The sequence below is a fragment of the Epinephelus fuscoguttatus genome, linkage group LG11, assembly GCF_011397635.1.
Source record: "Epinephelus fuscoguttatus linkage group LG11, E.fuscoguttatus.final_Chr_v1".
NCBI lineage: Eukaryota > Metazoa > Chordata > Actinopteri > Perciformes > Serranidae > Epinephelus > Epinephelus fuscoguttatus.
This window is the reverse complement of record NC_064762.1, coordinates 374080-394742: the sequence shown is the minus strand read 5'-3', so window position 1 is coordinate 394742 and position 20663 is coordinate 374080. Positions and strand designations below refer to the sequence as shown.

At 45.7% G+C, this 20663-nt stretch overlaps 1 protein-coding gene across 1 annotated transcript in view; it reads left to right on the top strand.

Annotated features, from left to right (window-relative positions):
• The window catches only part of kif26aa (kinesin family member 26Aa), a 42596-nt gene that overhangs the window by 16019 nt on the left and 5914 nt on the right, over positions 1-20663 (top strand). Inside the window, exons 7-12 of the mRNA XM_049590416.1 lie at positions 2670-2826; positions 5060-5222; positions 8019-11196; positions 14436-14626; positions 15258-15278; positions 18350-18500. Of these exons, the coding sequence (XP_049446373.1) occupies positions 2670-2826; positions 5060-5222; positions 8019-11196; positions 14436-14626; positions 15258-15278; positions 18350-18500 (3861 nt within the window). The remainder of the gene's footprint in view (positions 1-2669; positions 2827-5059; positions 5223-8018; positions 11197-14435; positions 14627-15257; positions 15279-18349; positions 18501-20663) is intronic.

The following is a 20663-nucleotide window of genomic DNA, read 5'->3' as shown; positions in this document are numbered from 1 at the left end:
GTCAGCAGGAACCAACGAGCTCAGAGACACAGACAGTAAGTCAGACTCACATGTTTGTTTGAGTCTGATTATTGGATTTATTAAAGAGACGTTCGACCCGACACAAAGTGAAACTAACGTCTGACTCTGAGGTTGTAAAAACTGAGAAGATGAATTTAAACTGAACCCAAAGTTGAATTAAAGAGAAATCACAGTGATGAAGCGGCGCTGATGTCTGTGTGCACACAGCGAGCCCTCGGGCTGTAATAAACTCATCTGTTGGTGACTCTGCAGCCGTTCACTCTCCTCCTCCTCCTCCTCCTCCTCCTCCTCCTCCTCCCCCTTCTGCTTTTCATTTCCAAACAAGCAGCTGCTAATTAGCTTCATCCTGATCTGCCGCCGCCGTGCTCTACACGAACATTAACGAGCAGAGAGGCTACGCTAACGCCACCTCCGCCCACGCCTACCTGTCACAGCAGTTATTAGTGTTTCACTGCTCTTGGAATAAATCTGCATGCTTAATGAGGCCTGAAGCCTCTGTGTGTCCTGCAGAGAAACTCCGCCGCTCTCAGCACTTTGTAAATCCTGCTGATGTGAGCAGCTGATGGTTCACGCCATCTGACGCTGTTAAAGAGAGCAGAGATAACAGACTGCAGATCAGATCTGAGCTGTTCACACTCGTCCTGCCGTCACGGACAACACTCATCTTTTATCAGGTTACAGATGTTTATACATGTTGATGGTTAAAAACAGATTTGACTTAATGACATCAGAGCATCAACACAGCTGCTGTCTGTGTGAAGATGGAGTGATGGCGTCCTGAGCAGAGAAGGAAGCTGTAATCTGAGCGTCTCTGTGGTTTGTTGTACGGCTGCACGGCTAATGGGAATATTATCAAAATCACAGCACGATCATGTCAAATATCTAAATCACAGGCGCTGTGAAGGTAAAATGTGTCACAGCAGAGTGTGATTACTGAGACTGTCACAGAACATGAAAGTTTGGGACAGACGCCGCCAAGAATCACATCATCATCATTTTAATATTTGTTACAGTAAATAAACAAAGGCAAGTGTCACCATTCCAACTGAATGATCATGATGTGATTTATTTTTGGCACATTGTGCAGCCCCAGTTTGTTGTGGTAATGTGGTCGTGCAGTGTGTTCATGTTAGCGCACGTGTCTGCTGACACTGACTCCCTCGGCCTGAGGCGTCACTGCACAGGGACACGCCTTAGCGGTGATATGAGATGCACTGGGCAGCAGCATTTTTGATGCTCAGACAGCAACTGTAGTCTGAAGAGCAGGAAAATGTGCATGGGGAGGGCGGGAGCAGAGGGTCAAACACACTCCAGACTTTCACCCAGCAGCCTGCTGTTTGTTTCATGTGAAACCAAAAGTAGATTCAGTTACCTGAATAACAACGTAGCGTGCTACGCTAGTGACACACTGATCAGCCAAACATTCAAACCACTGACATGTGACGTGAACTGATCATCTTGTTTCAATGTCCTGCTGATAAACCTTGCACACATCTATCGAGCAGAAGTTTATTTTGAAAAGACACAATGTCTTTGACAGGCATAAACTGACACGGCGTCCCTGAGGACACGTAGAGTATCATGTTTAGATGTATATGTCTGATAATGGGACGATGTCATCATGTAAGTGTAGTCCCCGCCCTCTGGTTCCCTCCTCGTTAGCACCGTTAGCCCAGTAAGAACTGTTGCTGTAGTTTAGCACTGTTCATGGAGTTAGCACCGTTAGCTGCTAGCTGCTAGTTCAGCCAGCTCCATATTGAGAGCTGTGTGCAGAAAACTGGTATGATCCGAATATCTCAGAGAGCCACTTTAACTTGGGAGTTGTTCACCTTGAATCAGGAATTTCCTTGATTCTTTCTTGTCACATAACTCGGACTCAGCAGATCACCCTGATTTCACTCAGTATGACAAAATCAAAAAAGACCCGCCCACCTTGACTCGGGATGTACCTCAGTTTCTGGTCCTCTCAACTTGGGACTTGTTGGTGCTGACTCTGGTCTTGCGATGGAACTTGACTTAGACCTGTACTGACCTTGTATCTGATACGCAACTTCATTTGGGACTTTTTGTCCTGGAAATTGTTAGCGACTTGTCTCAGGACTCGCCGTCCTTGACCCTGTGTCTGATACAGAACTTGATGAGGGACGTTCTGCTCTGGACTTGTTCGGGACTTGTTGGGAACGTGACCTGGGACTTGGGAAACAGTGACATGTTTGAGCTCTGATGTCTCAGTCGGGGTTGTGAGCTGAAGTCATTATTACTTTAACAGTGGTTTCTGTCTGTGTGCGTCCCTCTGTGGACACCGTCTCCTCTTACATCATCAGTCCTCTGCCGCGGCTCTGACCCTGTTTCGCCACAGAAACCATTGACTTGTCAGAGCAGAATCACTGGATCACATCTGTATCATGAAGTCTTTACTCCAGCGTCCACAGAGAAATTTACATATTTAAACAGGTCATAAATTTGTAAGGGCAGCAGCAGTAACGAGTCCTGAGCTGTGTGTGAGATGAGACGTGATGAAGAGCAGGAGACGCAGTCTGATATTTAACTAACCTGATGAATCAGTTATTAAAATAAGCATCAATCATATTTCTGTCAGTGAAGCAGCCGATGGTTGAACAGCTGTCGTCTCCGTTTCTGTCCCTCAGTGTCCGGGCGGAGTCGTCTCCACCTGCTGGATCTGGGCAGCTGTGAGACAGACATCAGCAGGACCAGAGAGGGAGGCGGAGGACAGTGTCTGTCTCTGTCCGCGCTGGGAAACGTCATTCTCGCCCTCGCCAACGGAGCCAAGCATGTTCCCTACAGGTACCGGCTTGCATGTTGATGACCCGGCAGGGGTCAAAGGTCACAGACAGACTGCAGCTCGGAGACTGAATACTGATTGTGTATTTAATGAGTTTGGCTGATTAGGCGATGAATGAATCACTCAGTACAGACTGATGGAGGTTCAGTCCTCCGGATCCTTCAGCACCATCATTCTTATCATTCTTTATTCTCAGCCTGTTGTTGGTGTTTTGTCTCCTTTTGCTTTTTAAGCTGTTTAATTTTTGGATGTGTTGGGGGGGATTTCATGCTCATTTACTATTTGTGCAGTAACGACTTTTGTTAGTCCAACTTGTTCTCATTCTAAAGTTGTCAAATCCCGCCGCGTGGTCAGTCATTTCCAGGTCAGACACCAACGAGATACGCCACCGTCCAGTGTCAGTTTATAACGCAGCTTAAAGAGCTGTAAAGTCACTACAGGGCGGGCAGGAGGGGAGGTGGGACTGTCACCCAGGAGCCAGGTGTTCACTTCCTGTATGACTGTAGAGCCAAACCATGATGTTTCTCATTAACCTAACTATGTGTTTTTGTCTCCTGAACTCCAGGAAGTAAACCTAAAAACAAAGTTTTGGCCAATGTTTTAAGTTGATTTTGAAAAAGACTGTCTGAATTTAAGGAGCAGAAACTGACCATTTCCTGTAAAAACAGAGGCTGATTTTGAAAAGACACGCTGCATGTAACAGGTGTAAACTGACACCAGAACATCAACATTTCCTGGATACCTGCGCATCACATGAAGACGTCAAAAGTCCACTGAACAAGCTGCTGTATGTGACGAGTTGTGATGAGAACATGTTGGTTAACTAAGTCTTGTGGTGGTGGATTAGGTGGGGTGGGGCGTGGTGGTAGGTGTTTGTGCCTCACAGTCTTGTCTCATGATCCGTGTACGGCCTTCACTCATCCGAAAGAAAGATGGACGCACCTGATGAGTCTGTGTGAGGCTCCTCGATGGGTCTCTGCTGTTCAGTCACTGGGCCTCATTCACCACCTGTCGTTACACTTCGCATGGTTCATGTGTTTCCTTCATTTCTACAGCCGTATAATAACTCCACTGTATAATCTAAATTACAATCATGTTTTTATCATTCATATTTTTAAACCTCCGTCCTGACGGTAGCTGCAGCCAGAGGCATTATGTTTTCAGGTTTGTCGTCTGTCCCATTCTTATAACTGCGATATCTCAATAACACCTTGAGGGAATTTCCTCATATTTGGCACAAACATCCACTTGAACTTAGTGATGAACTGATTAGAATTTGGTGGTCAAAGATCAACGTCACGTCATTCTCAAGAACAACTTGAGAGGTCGTCTGTCAGCTCCACAACAGGGAATTCCTTCAAATCTGACACAAACGTCCACTTAGACTGAAGAATGAACTGATTACAATTTGGCTTTCGGAGGTCAAAGGTCACTGTGACCTCACAAAACATGTTTTCGTCCATAACTGAAGATCTCATACACGAATTCTGACCAAACTTGACACAAATGTCTAACAGGATAAAATAATAAAGGTCAAAAGGTCAAAGATCAGCTGTACTGTGACATCATCATGTTTTAACGTCATATCTCAGGAACAGAAGGGGAGACATTTGGTCAGACATTGGATCTTATTTGCAGCTGATTATACACCAAAGGTTTATTTGATTATATCTGATTTGAATCTGATGCATCTCTTCAGTTTTCTTTTCAGTTCCTGTTTGCACACGGCCCTGCAGTCTGATGCCCTTATATGGGTGTTTGTTGGGAGTTTGTGTTCATTAAGATCAGCTGACGTGCACTTTGATTTTCTGAGGACACTGGGATTCATCATTAGAAGAACACAAGTGTGAACAGATGTGCACACGTAGACCAAGATGTTGGTGAATGAGGCTCAGTGATATCATCCACTCACTTCCTGTTAAATATCCTCACATTAAGGAGGCTGATGTGAGCGTGAACTTTTCATTAACAAGCACTGAACTCTGCTGGAGCTCAGCTGTGAAGTTATAAAGAAGCTGAGGCTGCAGATTGGATAGTCAGGATGTGATCAGAGTCTTTAGAGGCCGTAGTTCTGACTCCAGATCACATGAGTTCAAAGTCAGCGTCATTAATGTGAAATGAGAGATGATTTTTATTCCTTTTGCTGTGCGTGGGGTAACAGAGGGTTTCACAGGCCTGTCTCAGCGTCGGCTCTGGTTTACTGGCTAACGAGGGGTTTCTTTATCTATTATTCAGGGACAGTAAGCTCACCATGCTGCTCAGAGAGTCCCTCGGTAACATCAACTGTCGAACCACCATGATTGCCCACATCTCTGACTCCCCCACCAACTACATGGAGACGCTGACCACAGTGCAGCTGGCGTCCCGCATCCACCGCATGAGGAAGAAGAAGTCCAAGGTGCTTAATCTTTTATTCAGCCTTTTATTCCTCAGAGCTGTCGATGAGCTGCAGAGGGGACTGATAATTGTATTTCGTTTGGTGATGAATGAAAAACACTCCACCAGGACACATTTAATATCTGTATTGATGCTAACAGTGTTTGACTGAATGATTTTTATTTCTGTTATGGCTCAGCAGCAGTGGAGACAAATCTTTAACTCCATTTAAAGATATTTTAAAGATTTATAATTGAATGTTTTATCCTCTCTGACCACACATGTCTCCATCTTCATCATGCAAAAATTAAAAAAAAATCTCAAAAAACAAAACATACATCAGCAGATATTAATCAGTAGAGATGACATGACATGAATAGGGATGACACGACATGACATTAGTAGAGATGACATGACAGGACATGAGCAGGGGTGGTATGAAAGGACATGAGTAGAGATGGCATGACATGAGTAGAGTAGAGATGACATGACATAACTAGACATGGGGTGACTACAGATGACAGGACATGAGTAGAGATGACATGACATGAAATGAATAGGGATTACATGACATGAGTAGAGATGACATGACATTGGTAGAGATGAGGTGACTAGAGATGACATGACATGAGTAGAGATAGGGTGACTAGAGATGACATGACATGAAATGAATAGGGATTACATGACATTAGCAGAGATGACATGACACGGCATGAGTAGAGATGACATGACATAACTAGAGACGACATGACATGACACGAATAGAGATGACATGACATAACTAGAGATTAGGTGACTAGAGATGACATGACATGATGAGTAGAGATGACATGACATGAGATGAATACGGATGAGATGACATGGATAAGGATGACATGACATGAGTAGAGATGACATGACATTCAGATTCAGATTCAGATTCAGATTCAGAATACTTTATTAATCCCCGGGGGGAAATTGTTTTTGTTCCAATGCTCCGTGCAAAGTAGAAATAGAAATACAGCATGAATGGAAAAAGAGATAAAGATGAAGATATAAATAAGATACTAAAATAGACAATGAAATAAATAAAATAAAATATTAAAGTAGACATTAACATAAAATAAAATATTAAAGTAGACAATAAAGTAAAATAAATAATAAAAATAGTAAAGTAGACAATCTGAAATATATACAATATAAAATGAAATGGTTGTAGCGTTATAAATGAAATAAGAATGAGTAATTATATTGTGTGTTTTGTTTTATAAATAGCCAAATGAGTCCGATAATCAAAGGGAGGAGTTGTACAGTTTAATGACATGAGTAAGGATGACATGAAAGGACATGAGTAGAGATGACATGACATGAGTAGAGATGGGTGACTAGAGATGAGGTGACCAGAGATGACATGAGTAGAGATGACATGAGTAGAGATGACATGACATGATGACTAGAGATGACATGACATGAAATGAATAGGGATTACATGACATGAGTAGAGATGACATGACATGAGTAGAGTAGAGATGACATGACATGACATGACTAGAGATGAAATGACATGAGTAAAGATGAGGTGACTAGAGATAACATGACAAGACCTGTCAATGTCAAGATCCGCACACTGATCTCACTCAGCCTCACCAGTCACTGGTAACACTAATGTTTCCTCTGTCTGGACCTTTGTCAGGAGGATTTAACATCATTCTTTTTAACGCTGATCCTAAATAATGCTCTGCCAATTTCATCTGCACAGGTGTGTAGGTGTTTCTGAATACCTGACAGTGACACGTGAACCATCTGTCACATATTAATACTCTGTATGAAACAGACAGGAAACAAGGGAACAAGCACAACATGTAAAATCTGGTGTTAAATGTTCTTAATGAAGGTCCAGAATGACGAGACATTAATATAAGCATTAAATCATGAAGCTGAGCAGGAGCAGTGTGTGAGATCTTCTTTAAAGACTGTTTGAACCAAAATATTAAAATGAAACAATATTAAACAGCAACTTGTTTGTTCGTGCAGGTCGTCACATCAGCTCATTATTTATGAGTTTTAAAATATTTAACTTTGTGAGAGGGGACATTTGAAATATTTCCATGTGACGGAACAAATATTTCTTTACTGCATGAATAAAACATGTTGGGACAAAAAAAGAATAATAACGGACTCAGTTTAAAGTGTAAAGACCTTTTGCTGAATTGAAAACGTGCTCATGTTTTTTTTTTTTTTTGAGAGATGTGACTTCCTGATTTCCTGCCAATCGTGAAGTTTCCATGGTTACCAGATATGTCAGGCTCAATAACAGCGAGATGTGACTGACATTTAATGTAATGGGGCAGAAAGAAAACGGCACCCTGGGCTTAAATATAATATTTCACTGCAGACAGAGCCGACAGGAAATACAGCTGACATATCACAGCTTTAAAAACACTGAAGCTTCTTCTGAGCTCATTTAAAGGGAAGCGTTTCTCTGAGTGAGCTTTAAGCCACTTCCTGCAGCTGGTGTCTGTAAATCTATATGGCAGGATCAGACTCATAACTCAGGGAGATTATTCTGCTGTGATATGACAGATAATTGATGTCCGTGTGTCTGTGGTGAGATGAAACTGATCTTCACTCTCATTAGAGGCTGTATTTGTATCATACAGACCGAAGAAGCCATGTGGTCATGAGTTTATACGTCTCATTGACATTCATGTTAATCTGGCCCACAGCTTGCACTGTGACCTCGTGCTGTATCGACAGCCGACGCTCCAGACGTGTGTTCAGGCTGATCACTGCAGCTGAGGTCTCTTCTCTATCTTAATTATGTCCTTTTTATCTGCAGTATGCCTCCAGCTCATCCGGAGGGGAGAGTTCTTGCGAGGAAGGCCCGTCCCATCGACCCCCTCATCTTCAGCCCTTCCACCCTCGAACTGTGGCCCTTGACCCTGACACACCCCTGCTGCTCTCCAGCGATCCTGACTACTCCTCCAGCAGTGAACACTCTTGCGACACCGTCATCTACATCGGGCCCGGAGGGGCGGCCATCTCGGACCGAGAGCTGAGCGACAATGAGGGGCCGCCTTCCTTTGTCCCCATCATCCCCTCCCTGAACAAGAAGCAAGTGAAAGACACCCCCCGGTCTGACGGAGACCACTTCAAGTGTAACACTTTTGCAGAGCTGCAGGAGAGACTCGACTGCATTGATGGCAGCGAGGGTTCAGCCATGTTCAGCACAGAGGTCAAAGCAGCACCAGCAGTGGCACTCAGGACTCAGGGTGGAGCTACAAAACCCACAGAGGCAACGTCTCCACCTAAACCTGAGAAGTACTCTTCCCACAGGTTCTTAGAAAGCACAAATAAACCTGATCAAGAACAATCCAAATCCCCTTCGGTCAGCGGCTTCCTGGACTCTTCCCGACGGATGAGTGCAGATGGGGAGAAACTTCCAGCCCCTCCCCCTCAGCCATGTGGGGTAAAACAGGTCGGGGCTTTGGGCCAGGATGCAGAGCCTGTGGTTCGAGAGAAGGTCTACCTCACAGGAGGTGTTCCCAAACCGTCAGCCTCACCGTCTATACCCAGGACATCCAGGGCAGCGTCTCAGTCCAGGGGCATTGTAGCCAGGACTCCCCCAGTGGGTATGAGCCAACCGGCCTTGAGGCAAAGCCAACCGCTGGGGTCCCCCAACATGGAGAGGGCCCACAGTCTGCGGGCCGCTCTGTTAGGAAGATGTCTGGACACAGATTTTCTGAGGACGACTGTGACTCTGCAGCAGCCGGTGGAGCTGAACGGGGAAGACGAGCTTGTGTTCACAGTTGTAGAGGAGCTTCCACATGGCCTCGTCCCGGACAACGGCCGCCCCTCCAATCTCCTCAGCTTCAACACTGACTGCTCTCTACAGGCCTTATCCTCTGGCTCCCGGCCCGTCAGCATCATCAGCAGTATTAACGATGAGTATGATGCGTACATGTGTCAACATGGAGCTGTGGGACCTGGGGCTGATGTTGGCATCGAATGCCAGGAATTGCAGTTTTCCCAACATGACAACAAGCAGTCCACTGACTCATGGTTGAGAGAGGTGAGTGCTGATTTGGCTGAAGCTGAAGGCGCTCATTCAAGCAACGTTAGCAGGCTTTACGTGAGGGACAGAATTGTGGCATCACAGAGTGCATCCATGCTGTCCTCGCCAAGTATGTTTCATAAACTGCCGTTTCTGCAGCACGGCGTCAAGAGCTCCCTGAACGACAGCGGCATCTGTTTCTCAGAGCTGGACAGTGACCCTGCTACTCCGAACAAACCTTCTTTGACAAAGTGCCCCCCCTCCCCTGACTCAACCAAAGCCTCTCCCAGAGGCTCTCTGAAGGTGAGATCCAGCACCCTGAATCCTTCAGTGTCCTCCCACATTTCCCATCACGCTGCCCATTCCAGTCTTCCCAGGAAAAACAAGCTTACCTCATCTGCAGCAGCAGCCTACAGCAGACAGGAAGGCAGACATGATGACTTTTTGCTTCAGGGAAGCAGCCACTTTGATCCCAGAGGGGTGGAGTTTCTCTCTGCTGGTAAGCCACTGAGAAGTGGCACGAGTAGTGTTTCCTCTAAGAGGCCCGGCGGGAACAGTAACAGTGTGCCCCGCCCACCAAAGGCACAAACGTCAGCTCAGAGGGTTGTTGACGGCTGTGAGAAGTCCAGCAGCAGGAGAGGAGATACTCTTATCAAGCTGCCACAACTCACCAGGGGCGCAACAACTCTGGGAACCATTTCTGTTCCCCAGAGTTCTGAACTGAAATGGAGTAATGAGGGTGTGTCAGTGACAGGGACCCTGAGGTTTTCATCACTGGGAAAAAAGTCAAACGGGCAGAAAAGCAGCGTCATCTCCAAGTTTGGATCTGGAAACATCTCCCCTGTTGCTCCACCTGTCAGACAGTCGAGCCAAGAACAAAAGACAAAGACTGCGATTTCTCCAAGTGCCTTAAAAACAAGCAGCGACACTGGAAAATTACTGTTCCCTAAAACATCAACCCCAGAGGAAGAATTCAACATCAGGTTGCAGGCCGAGTCGTTCACCCACAGGGCATCCAGTCTGAAAACTGAACAGGGCTCTGCGAGGACATCCTCCAGCCTGAAGACACGAGGGATCAAAGCAGATTCTGCCAGGTACCTTGGCAGTCTGATGTCTCTGGAGAGATGTGACAGTCAAACAGCAGGGTCCAAGCCTGAACCGTCCAGGGAGAGCAGTGGTGCTACTTTAGGAGGAAACAGCAGATCCAACAGATCAGTGCCAAGACTCGGGGTGCCAGCCTCCACCTTCACCTCCACCTCTGCTACTGCTTCACAACTTTCCTCTGCTGTCCTTGCACCTACAAATAAGCTTGGTCAGGTCAAAAGCAGCAGCAGCAGCTGTCGAGCAGCAGTTTCTGGTGGATCAAAGGTTCGAATTCTGTCCGCCAGCACTTCCAAGAGCACAAGCTCCTCTCCTAAACCTCCTGATAATGGTGCTGCACGCAACACCAGCCTGTCTCCAACTGTTAAGTCCCCCGCTCGGTCGGGGGCAGGGGCCAAGACAGGAAGAGGCACCATCATGGGCACGAAACAGGCCATCAGCAGGGCAGCTAACAGCCGCGTTAGCGAGCTAGCCACTGGTAGTCAAAGGAAGCAGCTCAGCAGGGGCACCGGAGTGACAGGAAGTGATGGCACTGACAGCAGGACTAGTAGTATCAGTGGTTCGCCAATCAACATGCCGCTGCCATCACCTTACAGCAAGATCACAGCGCCTCGCAGGCCACAGCGCTACAGCAGCGGGCACGGCAGTGACAACAGCAGCATCCTCAGTGGGGAGCTGCCCCCCGCCATGGGACGCACCGCCCTGTTTTACCACAGCGGGGGGAGCAGCGGCTATGAGAGTATGATCCGGGACAGTGAGACCACCGGCAGCACCTCTTCAGCACACGACTCCATGAGCGAGAGTGGAGTGTCCTCGTCCAATAGGAGCAGAGTTTCCAAATCGCCCAAGAAGAGAGGAAACGGTGAGTCTGCTTTGCACCTGTTTTCATTCATTCACAGAGATGTAAACAGGTGGATTCAGAATGTTTAGACTGTTCAGACTCAATAAATATGATGCCAATCTGCCCGGTGGGGGCGCTATAATCTAAGGTCAACTTTGAACAGTCATAAGTCCTGCAGAGCCAGTCTGATTAACTTGAAATTGAAAACGCAAGTGCAGCTCAGTGGCCTCTACAGAAAGCCTCTTAAGACCTGCCTGACTAGATTTTATGCCATTTTGAATTTTTTTTTTTAAATCTGTTTTTCACATCACCTCCTAAACTGTAGGTCTGATTTGTACCACATTTTCTGTGGATCATTATTGCACTAAGCTGATCTAAGGTTATTTAAATCTTGTCAATATCTTGGTATGATTTGAAGTTCTTGACTGATGAACTTCAAATGGGTCGTAACTCAGCACATAAATAGACCTAACTCAACAATGGTTTGGCCAATCATCACGAAACTTGCAGTTAATGTCCTCATTAGTACCTGAAACATACCCTGAGAGGTTCGTTTAATTTAACAACTAAGAGGTGTCACAAATGCAAAAAATGTGCCTGGCACAACACAAATCAGACAATAGATCTCGAATCATTTGTCTAATCATTACAAAACTTGCAGAATATGTCTGAGTAATGAACAACGTGTGTAAAATGAGAGCATTTGCCTGGGGTAAAATTTGGCCATGAATCAATGACAGTTTGTCCAAATATCTTCACACTCAATGGATATTTTGATGCCATTGAAGGATGGCAGCCATCTGTCCTAACTATTCTCAGAACCCATCGGCTGTATTTGGTGTCTGACTTCCGGCAGATGGCGATACAGTCTCTGGGGGCAGTCCCCCGATTTTTTGGCATTCCAGTTTGATTTGGGCGGAGGAGGCGAATTTCCATTTCCGACTTCCGTTTATATATAAGTAAATATGCTGAACCATTGTGATGGATTCAGAGTTTGCAGTGACGCCAATTATGTTCCGTCTCGTTAGTTCACCACATGGACCGTTTAACCTGGCAATAACTGCAGCCGGCTCAAACATGATTGGTCAATATCATGCGGACTACAAACAGCCTACAACCAGAAACCAGGGCTCTTCCGCTCTTCTTCCGGAGGCAAGATCTCCGGGGTTTGCCTACAGACTCTACATTCACTGAATGTAGAGTCTGTATATAGAGACTACTAACTAACTAACTAACTAACTAACTGAACTAAAGACTAAAGTGAGTCACCAAAGTGTCCTGCAGTTGATAAGTGGGGTGATCAGTGTTGGCCCAGCGCAGATTGGTACGTAAATAAATGAGCACCTATCTGATGGTGATAACAGCTGTTAGTTATCTTTATGAAGGTGATGTGAACCATCAGAGTTTTAATCATCCACAGTGTTAAACTTCAAACTGTCCATGATGTCTCTAACCCTGGATTCATCCTTCATGAATCAAAAAGATCAAGGCATCAATAAATTTCACAACATGTGGACACTTTATTTTCTGTCAGCCCTCACACATGTGTACTTCTACTTCATTACAGACCTGGTACACTGTGGTCCCTGATGTTCTCATAGTACTGAGACGTTTGTAGCTGGAGACCAACTGCATCATGTGTACTGTGATTTTCTGTAGAGAGATTACAGCCTGTGTTTTTGTGGACATTTAAAGTCCTAAATACAGTGGAGCAGGAATGAGTCCTCACCCCTGGACACGAGTTAGCATATTAGCATGTTAGCACTTCCTGTTCCCTGGTCATGAAGTCAGTGTGTGAAATAATGTCTGTGGTCAACATGAGCTGAAGAGACGTTAGTAAATACCCCGCTGTCAGTTTACAGCTTTATGTGTCTCTGACAAGATGAGACTACAGAACGCCATCATGCCCAACACAACGTCACAGCCTCGCTGTGGTGGTGACGTTAAGTCATGTGACCTTGATGCAGTTTGTTTACGGACTCGGCCTGGTGGTGATTTGTGGCTGATTAAATTCATTCTTCAACAATCATAAAGTGGTGTTCATTAGTGAAGATTATCTGACTGATCAGAAATATTTGTTATCCAAAATCCAACGGAGCAATCTGATTGGCTGTTTGACGAGGGAACCAGGGCACCGCTGACTTCAGGGTCGGGCTACAGAAACACATCATCCCTGCAGATCTCTGTTGTCAGCTGAGGAATGTGAGGTGGATCCTCAGAGGGCGGAGCATCACTGTTTCATCTCTTCTAATTATTATTGAAATGAGGTTTGACATAATCAGAGTGAACGGCAGAAGTTTAACACTGTAATCTGACATTCACCAACTGATTCTGATTGTACTGATTCAGACTGTGACAGAGCCATAAAACTCTTCTGAAGCTACATCAATAAATTAACATGTATATGAGTTTTTTCTGCGGCGTGCTCTGGTACATCAGCGTGTGTGATGACGGGATGAAAGCAGCTGTTGGGTCTCATATTTTCATGAAGCACATTGAAGAGTTGAGGTTTTATCAAAGGCTGCTCTCCTCTCTGATATATCACTGCATCAATTTGTCCTCAGATCTACATCCACACATATTATCTGGGCCGGTGTAGTGTGTCCTGCCTCTGTTACCGTACAGCAGCTGATTGTGATTCATGGCGCTCGCTGGCGGTGGCAATGTGCAGGTCAGGCAGCCTGATGCATATGGAATCAGCACTCGTGTGATCTGCCTGCCATCAGTCTGCAGATCTGGGCTCGTTTCTGCCTCATGAATATTTCATGAAGCTGCTGTGATTCCCGGTGTACATATCCAACTCCAATTATCACCCACACACACCCCCCATCCACTCCACAGCACACACACCCACACACACTCCCCCTCAATCTGTCACCGCTGTCGAGTCGTCACATACAGACTCTGAACGCTCTTAATAACCAGTAATGTCTCTGTGTTTGTGCTGCACGCTGTTGCTTTTGGTTTTACTCTCTCGGCAGTTATGATAATGATAAAATTAATTTGTTTGGCGGCTCTCTGACAGATGCCTGTACAAAGTCATTAAAAATAAGATGGAGGTCTTCAGGTTGACGGTGGTGGTTTTAAACCTTATCAGCGGCACAAATGGTTGTTGACACAGAACAGTGTTGGAACACTGAACTGATGAATACGATGAGGCTAATTAAAAATAACGAGCCGTCTATGTCGCCACCTGTCATCTACTGATATCAAGAATGAAATTAAACCTTGTTTCTGTTGTCACATTTTTATTCCATCAGGTTTCCTCCGGCGGCGTCTGATCCCGGCTCCCCTGCCAGACCCCTCATCCCTGGTCAGGAAGGTCGGGGGTCAGTGGGTGGACCTGCCCCCGCTGGGTGGCACGCTGAAGGAACCCTTTGAGATAAAGGTGTACGAGATCGACGACGTGGAGCACCTGCAGAGGAGGAGGGAGGTGGTGACGGGGTCAGAGGTGAGGAGTGATCACACCTGATATCACCTGAAATCACCTGATATCACCTAAAATTACCTGAAATCACCTGATCACACCTGAAATCACCTGATATCACCTGATATCACCTGAAATCACCTGATTTCACCTGATCACACTTGATTTCACATGAAATCACCTGAAATCACCTGATCACACCTGATATCACCTGAAATCACCTGATCACACCTGATTTCACGTGAAATCACCTGAAATCACCTGATCACACCTGAAATCACCTGATTAATCCAGTGAGAACATGTGAGGCAGGAGGTTTAATCAGTGACCTGTGAGTCTGAGCGTTCAGGAATCATCATCCAGCCTGAGGCCAGTTTATCTCCCAGTCACTCACAGGTCAGTCCTAATTGGTTTAGATGGGAGTGATGGGAATGAGGGGTGGGGTGGGGGGGGTGCGGGGGGGGTGCAATGGTTGATGAAGGTTGGGCGTTGGCTGGTTGGTCTTTATGGCCGTCACCTCTCTCTGTGTTGACGGGTCATTAACCTTCAGTGTGTGGAGGGAAGTGAAGTCATGAACTGATTTAGAGGTACAGGATGTGCTCTTCATCACAGCCTCATCATCCTCTTCTTCTCTGTCTCTGTTTTCTCTCTGCAGCCTTTCCATGATGTTGAAAAGGTGAGTTTGGATCAGATGATCACACTAATGTTCGACGGATGTTACAGCCTCAGTTGATTTTAATATAAATCCTTTTTGTTCTCATGTCGTGTTCACACCAAACATGATGTGAATTTTCGTGTTGCATTACTAACGCTAATTTAACGCTAGAATATTTTATGTTGACTTGGTTCATATGCACAAATAACTTGCATCATTGACACATGAACTTGCCAGTATGTCTTCGGAGTGCTGATTGGTCACGGCGCAAATTAGATGTTTAAGTTCAGATTTTTTAACAGGAATAAGCAAACGATGCAAAACTGCACCAATCGCTTCATCCATGGCGCCCATCACGCTGCCTGGCGTCAAACATCACTGTCTTCATATGGAATAATTACATGTTTTACTAATATTAATCTTAATTGTATCATACCAATGAATTGTGTGAAATATATAAATTAATAATGATTCCTGGAAAAAGATGAAGTCAATGTTATAAAAATATTTCATCATCCTAATTTGAAATCAGCAGATTGTTATCAGAGTTCAATTGGTTTAATTCTGTAAATCAGTGATTCACATTTCTCCTCATGTGTTCACACCGACCTCAATAAAACTCTTCACACCAGTGACTGACACGTAAAGACCAGATTAGATGTGAAATCCCGCTGGGTGGCGTGATGTACATGACATGAATGACATGAAACACGTGAATTAAGCAGTGCAAATGAAGCGAGTAGTGTGATTTCACGTCATGCGCTTGGTCACAAGAGTTGAAAAATCTGAACTTCAGCGACCAATTCGTGCTGCGATAGCCAATCAGCATTGAGATCATCCAAGGATGGATGACGCTGAGGACATACCGGTGGAAGTTCACGAGATATGTGCACATATAAAGAGTCAACACAAAATATTCCAGTGGTCAAACTCATGACAGTAATGTGACATGGAACTTCTCATTGTGTTTGGTGTGAACACAGTTGGTTTGCTTTTTCTGTCCAGTAGTCTGACTCTACAGCAGGAAACAGCACTTCAAAATAAAAGCTCTCTGCTGAAAATTCATTGTACTTAAAAACAAAGACACGTTTGTGACGCACTTTTAGACCACGACCCACCAGTTGGGAACCACTGCTGTAGTTTATATTTTTCCTCAGCAGTTTTTCCTAGTGAGACTTTTATTTGACATGGCAGCTTCTAGTTGATTGATTCAGAATAAAGCTGAAGCTAACAGGCTAACTGTGTTAGCAGCTCGCTGAGCTTGTTTTGAGTCCAGTTCAGACCAAATATTCACGATGAGACAAAACTGTTTTAGAACACAGAGAACACAGAGAAAAGTGTCAGCAGTGTGAACTGGCCAGTCTGAGCCCGACTCGAGCCGGCTGATAGTGTCACCTGACACTCAGCTGGTCAAATGGCTGACGGCTGGTTTTAAAGTACGTCACCTGTTTTAGCAGCCAGTCAGCTTGTAGTGAAGTCTGCTGGTCAAAATGACCACAGACGGTGTGTTGGCTTGCTGCAGCAGGTGCTCCGTCCCCACAGAGCCCTCTGTTTCTGTCCTCACGGTGTGCCGGTGTCAGACGGTGGGTCGCTGCTGCTGCTGGCTGTATGTGCTTATGCCCCGCCCACACACACATTCTCACTGACTGATGAACTGGTGCTGGTTATTTATATTATTGTGGCGTATTGATTATGAATACAGTCCATCTGATGCTGGTTTTGTTTCATCACTGTAGCCAGTATCTCACTATCACTATCCTCATTCAGATTTTAAGAAGCTACAAATTATATTCAGCCACAAAATAAGTCTGAAAAGCTGCAAATCAGAACGAAGTACAGAGAGTTGTTGACTAGAGATGATACGCTGTCTCATGGTGGTCACTTCCTGTCAGCGTTACAGATCAGAAGCACAGAGAGTCGTTGACTAGAGATGATACGCCGTCTCATGGCGGTCACTTCCTGTCAGCGTTACAGATCAGAAGCACAGAGAGTTGTTGACTAGAGATGATACGCCGTCTCATGGCGGTCACTTCCTGTCGACGTTACAGATCAGAAGCACAGAGAGTCGTTGACTAGAGATGATACGCCGTCTCATGGCGGTCACTTCCTGTCAACGTTACAGATCAGAAGCACAGAGAGTCGTTGACTAGAGATGATACGCCGTCTCATGGCGGTCACTTCCTGTCAACGTTACAGATCAGAAGCACAGAGAGTCGTTGACTAGAGATGATACGCCGTCTCATGGTGGTCACTTCCTGTCAAGCGTCCACACGTGAGCACGGTGCCCAGAGAGGCAGTCAGAGCTACAGGCTACAGTGAGGCTAAAAACAGAGTTCAAATGACGTTTTTCGAAACAACTTTTTATGTCGGGGCTGCAGCACACTTGGATCACTACGGATGAGCAGTATGGAGATATTTTGTGGATTCAATTTTGTGTTCTTGGATGTTAGTCTGGGGCCCCGTATGCAATTAGGTGCGCTAGCCGCTCCCCCCGCCAATCTCCGCAAGGGATGTGAGGACTCTAAAACTTCACCAGGGCCTCCCTCGGCATGAGGGTGAGTAGATAATGGCTGAATTTTCATTTTTGGGTGCACTATCCCTTTAACAAACGTGGAAACTCTGCCCCCTTTATAACAGTTTAAGTCTCATTAAGATACCAATCTTAAGAGAAAAATGATCACATGTCCTCATGGATAAAAACATTCGTATCAGTCTGTGAGCGCTGCAGCATTTCCTGCCTCAGCAGAGACTTCCTCCCTTCTGTCTTCCTCCAACACCTGTAATTAAGTGAAGCTGAGAGGCGACACTGATCCACCTCTCCGTCACCTGTCCGTCCTCAACTGGCCCTAATCCTCCGCCCACAGATTAAGCCTACAGCCAGCAGATTATTGCACATGCTAATTTTATCTCCGGCTGGCTCCTAATTAAATCCAGCCATGGACACAGACTGACGTCTCAGAGCAGGTTAGCAGCCCCCATTCCACTGGTGGTAATCCCCCCTCCCACCTGTATAAACCTGCTGATGCTCTGCAGAGTTCACATCACAGAGACACCAGAGACAGAAGTATCAGCAGCTTGTGTTTGGTCCTCAGGGTCTGCTGTACTTTAACGCCCGGCTGAGGATGCTGGAGAAGCGACAGCAGCAGATCAGAGAGCTGAAGAGCAAACATGAGAGGCTGAAGGTGGAGCTGGAGGAGGCCAAGAGCCGGCTGATGCTCCACCCCGGCAAGTGGAGTGGAGAGTGTGAGTACAGCACACACACACATGTACACAGCACACACACACATGTACACAGATCATATTTAAATACAGTCAGTTACAGTATAAAACTCTGCCAGTGAGGGGGTTCACTGTCACTCAGTGGTGAGGCTCACAGGTCAGATTTTCAACAAAGATGAATTTGAGGCAAAATATTCACCACACTTTGACCCTGCAGGTGAATCCACTGACTCTGGTGATTCAACTGACATTTATTTATTTATGCTGTTTGAAATGTTAATGTGACGTCAGCTGATATTATCACAGAAGTGGATCTTATTAGACGACTCTTATTCTACTGCGTGCTTAGCTTCAACTCCACTCAGCTCACTTTGGTACCAGGTTCTTTGGTACCAGGTTCTATGGTACCAGGTTCTTTGAGACCAGGTTCTTTGAGACCAGGTTCTATGGTACCAGGTTCTTTGAGACCAGGTTCTGTGGTACCAGGTTCTTTGAGACCAGGTTCTATGGTACCAGGTTCTTTGAGACCAGGTTCTATGGTACCAGGTTCTTTGGTACCAGGTTCTTTGAGACCAGGTTCTATGGTACCAGGTTCTATGGTACCAGGTTCTTTGAGACCAGGTTCTTTGAGACCAGGTTCTATGGTATCAGGTTCTTTGAGACCAGGTTCTTTGAGACCAGGTTCTTTGGTACCAGGTTCTGTGTTACCAGGTTCTTTGAGACCAGGTTCTTTGAGACCAGGTTCTGTGGTACCAGGTTCTTTGAGACCAGGTTTTATGGTACCAGGTTGTTTAGGACCAGGTTCTTTGAGACCAGGTTCTATGGTACCAGGTTCTTTGAGACCAGGTTCTGTGGTACCAGGTTCTTTGAGACCAGGTTCTTTGAGACCAGGTTCTATGGTACCAGGTTCTTTGAGACCAGGTTCTTTGGTACCAGGTTCTTTGAGACCAGGTTCTTTGAGACCAGGTTCTATGGTACCAGGTTCTATGGTACCAGGTTCTTTGAGACCAGGTTCTTTGAGACCAGGTTCTGTGGTACCAGGTTCTTTGAGACCAGGTTCTATGGTACCAGGTTGTTTGAGACCAGGTTCTTTGAGACCAGGTTCTTTGAGACCAGGTTCTGTGGTACCAGGTTCTTTGAGACCAGGTTCTATGGTACCAGGTTCTTTGAGACCAGGTTCTGTGGTACCAGGTTCTTTGAGACCAGGTTCTATGGTACCAGGTTCTTTGAGACCAGGTTCTTTGGTACCAGGTTCTTTGAGACCAGGTTCTTTGAGACCAGGTTCTATGGTACCAGGTGCTTTGAGACCAGGTTCTATGGTACCAGGTTCTTTGAGACCAGGTTCTATGGTACCAGGTTCTTTGAGACCAAGTTCTATGGTACCAGGTGCTTTGAGACCAGGTTCTTTGAGACCAGGTTCTTTGGTACCAGGTTCTTTGAGACCAGGTTCTTTGAGACCAGGTGCTTTGAGACCAGGTTCTTTGAGACCAGGTTCTATGGTACCAGGTGCTTTGAGACCAGGTGCTTTGAGACCAGGTTCTTTGAGACCAGGTTCTATGGTACCAGGTTCTTTGAGACCAGGTTCTATGGTACCAGGTTCTTTGAGACCAGATTCTTTGGTACCAGGTTCTATGGTACCAGGTTCTTTGAGACCAGGTTCTATGGTACCAGGTTCTTTGAGACCAGGTTCTTTGAGACCAGTTTCTGTGGTACCAGGTTCTTTGAGACCAGGTTCTTTGAGACCAGGTTCTTTGAGACCAGGTTCTTTGGCACCAGGTTCTTTGAGACCAGGTTCTTTGAGACCAGTTTCTGTGGTACCAGGTTCTTTGAGACCAGGTTCTTTGGTACCAGGTGCTTTGAGACCAGGTTCTTTGAGACCAGGTTCTTTGAGACCAGGTTCTTTGAGACCAGGTTCTTTGGCACCAGGTTCTTTGAGACCAGGTTCTTTGGCACCAGGTTCTTTGAGACCAGGTTCTTTGGCACCCTGCAGTATTGACGGATTCTCGGCTGATGGCCAGGGTGACCTCACGTCAATCTGCTGTGACCAGTTACCAATCAGAGGAACACCTTCAATTTGTTAATCATATGTTTCAGTGTATGTAGTATACAACGTGGTGTATGAAGGGTTTGGTGCGTTGTACAGTAAACATCCTTTGTTAGGTTAGTGACAATTCTCTCTGACCAATC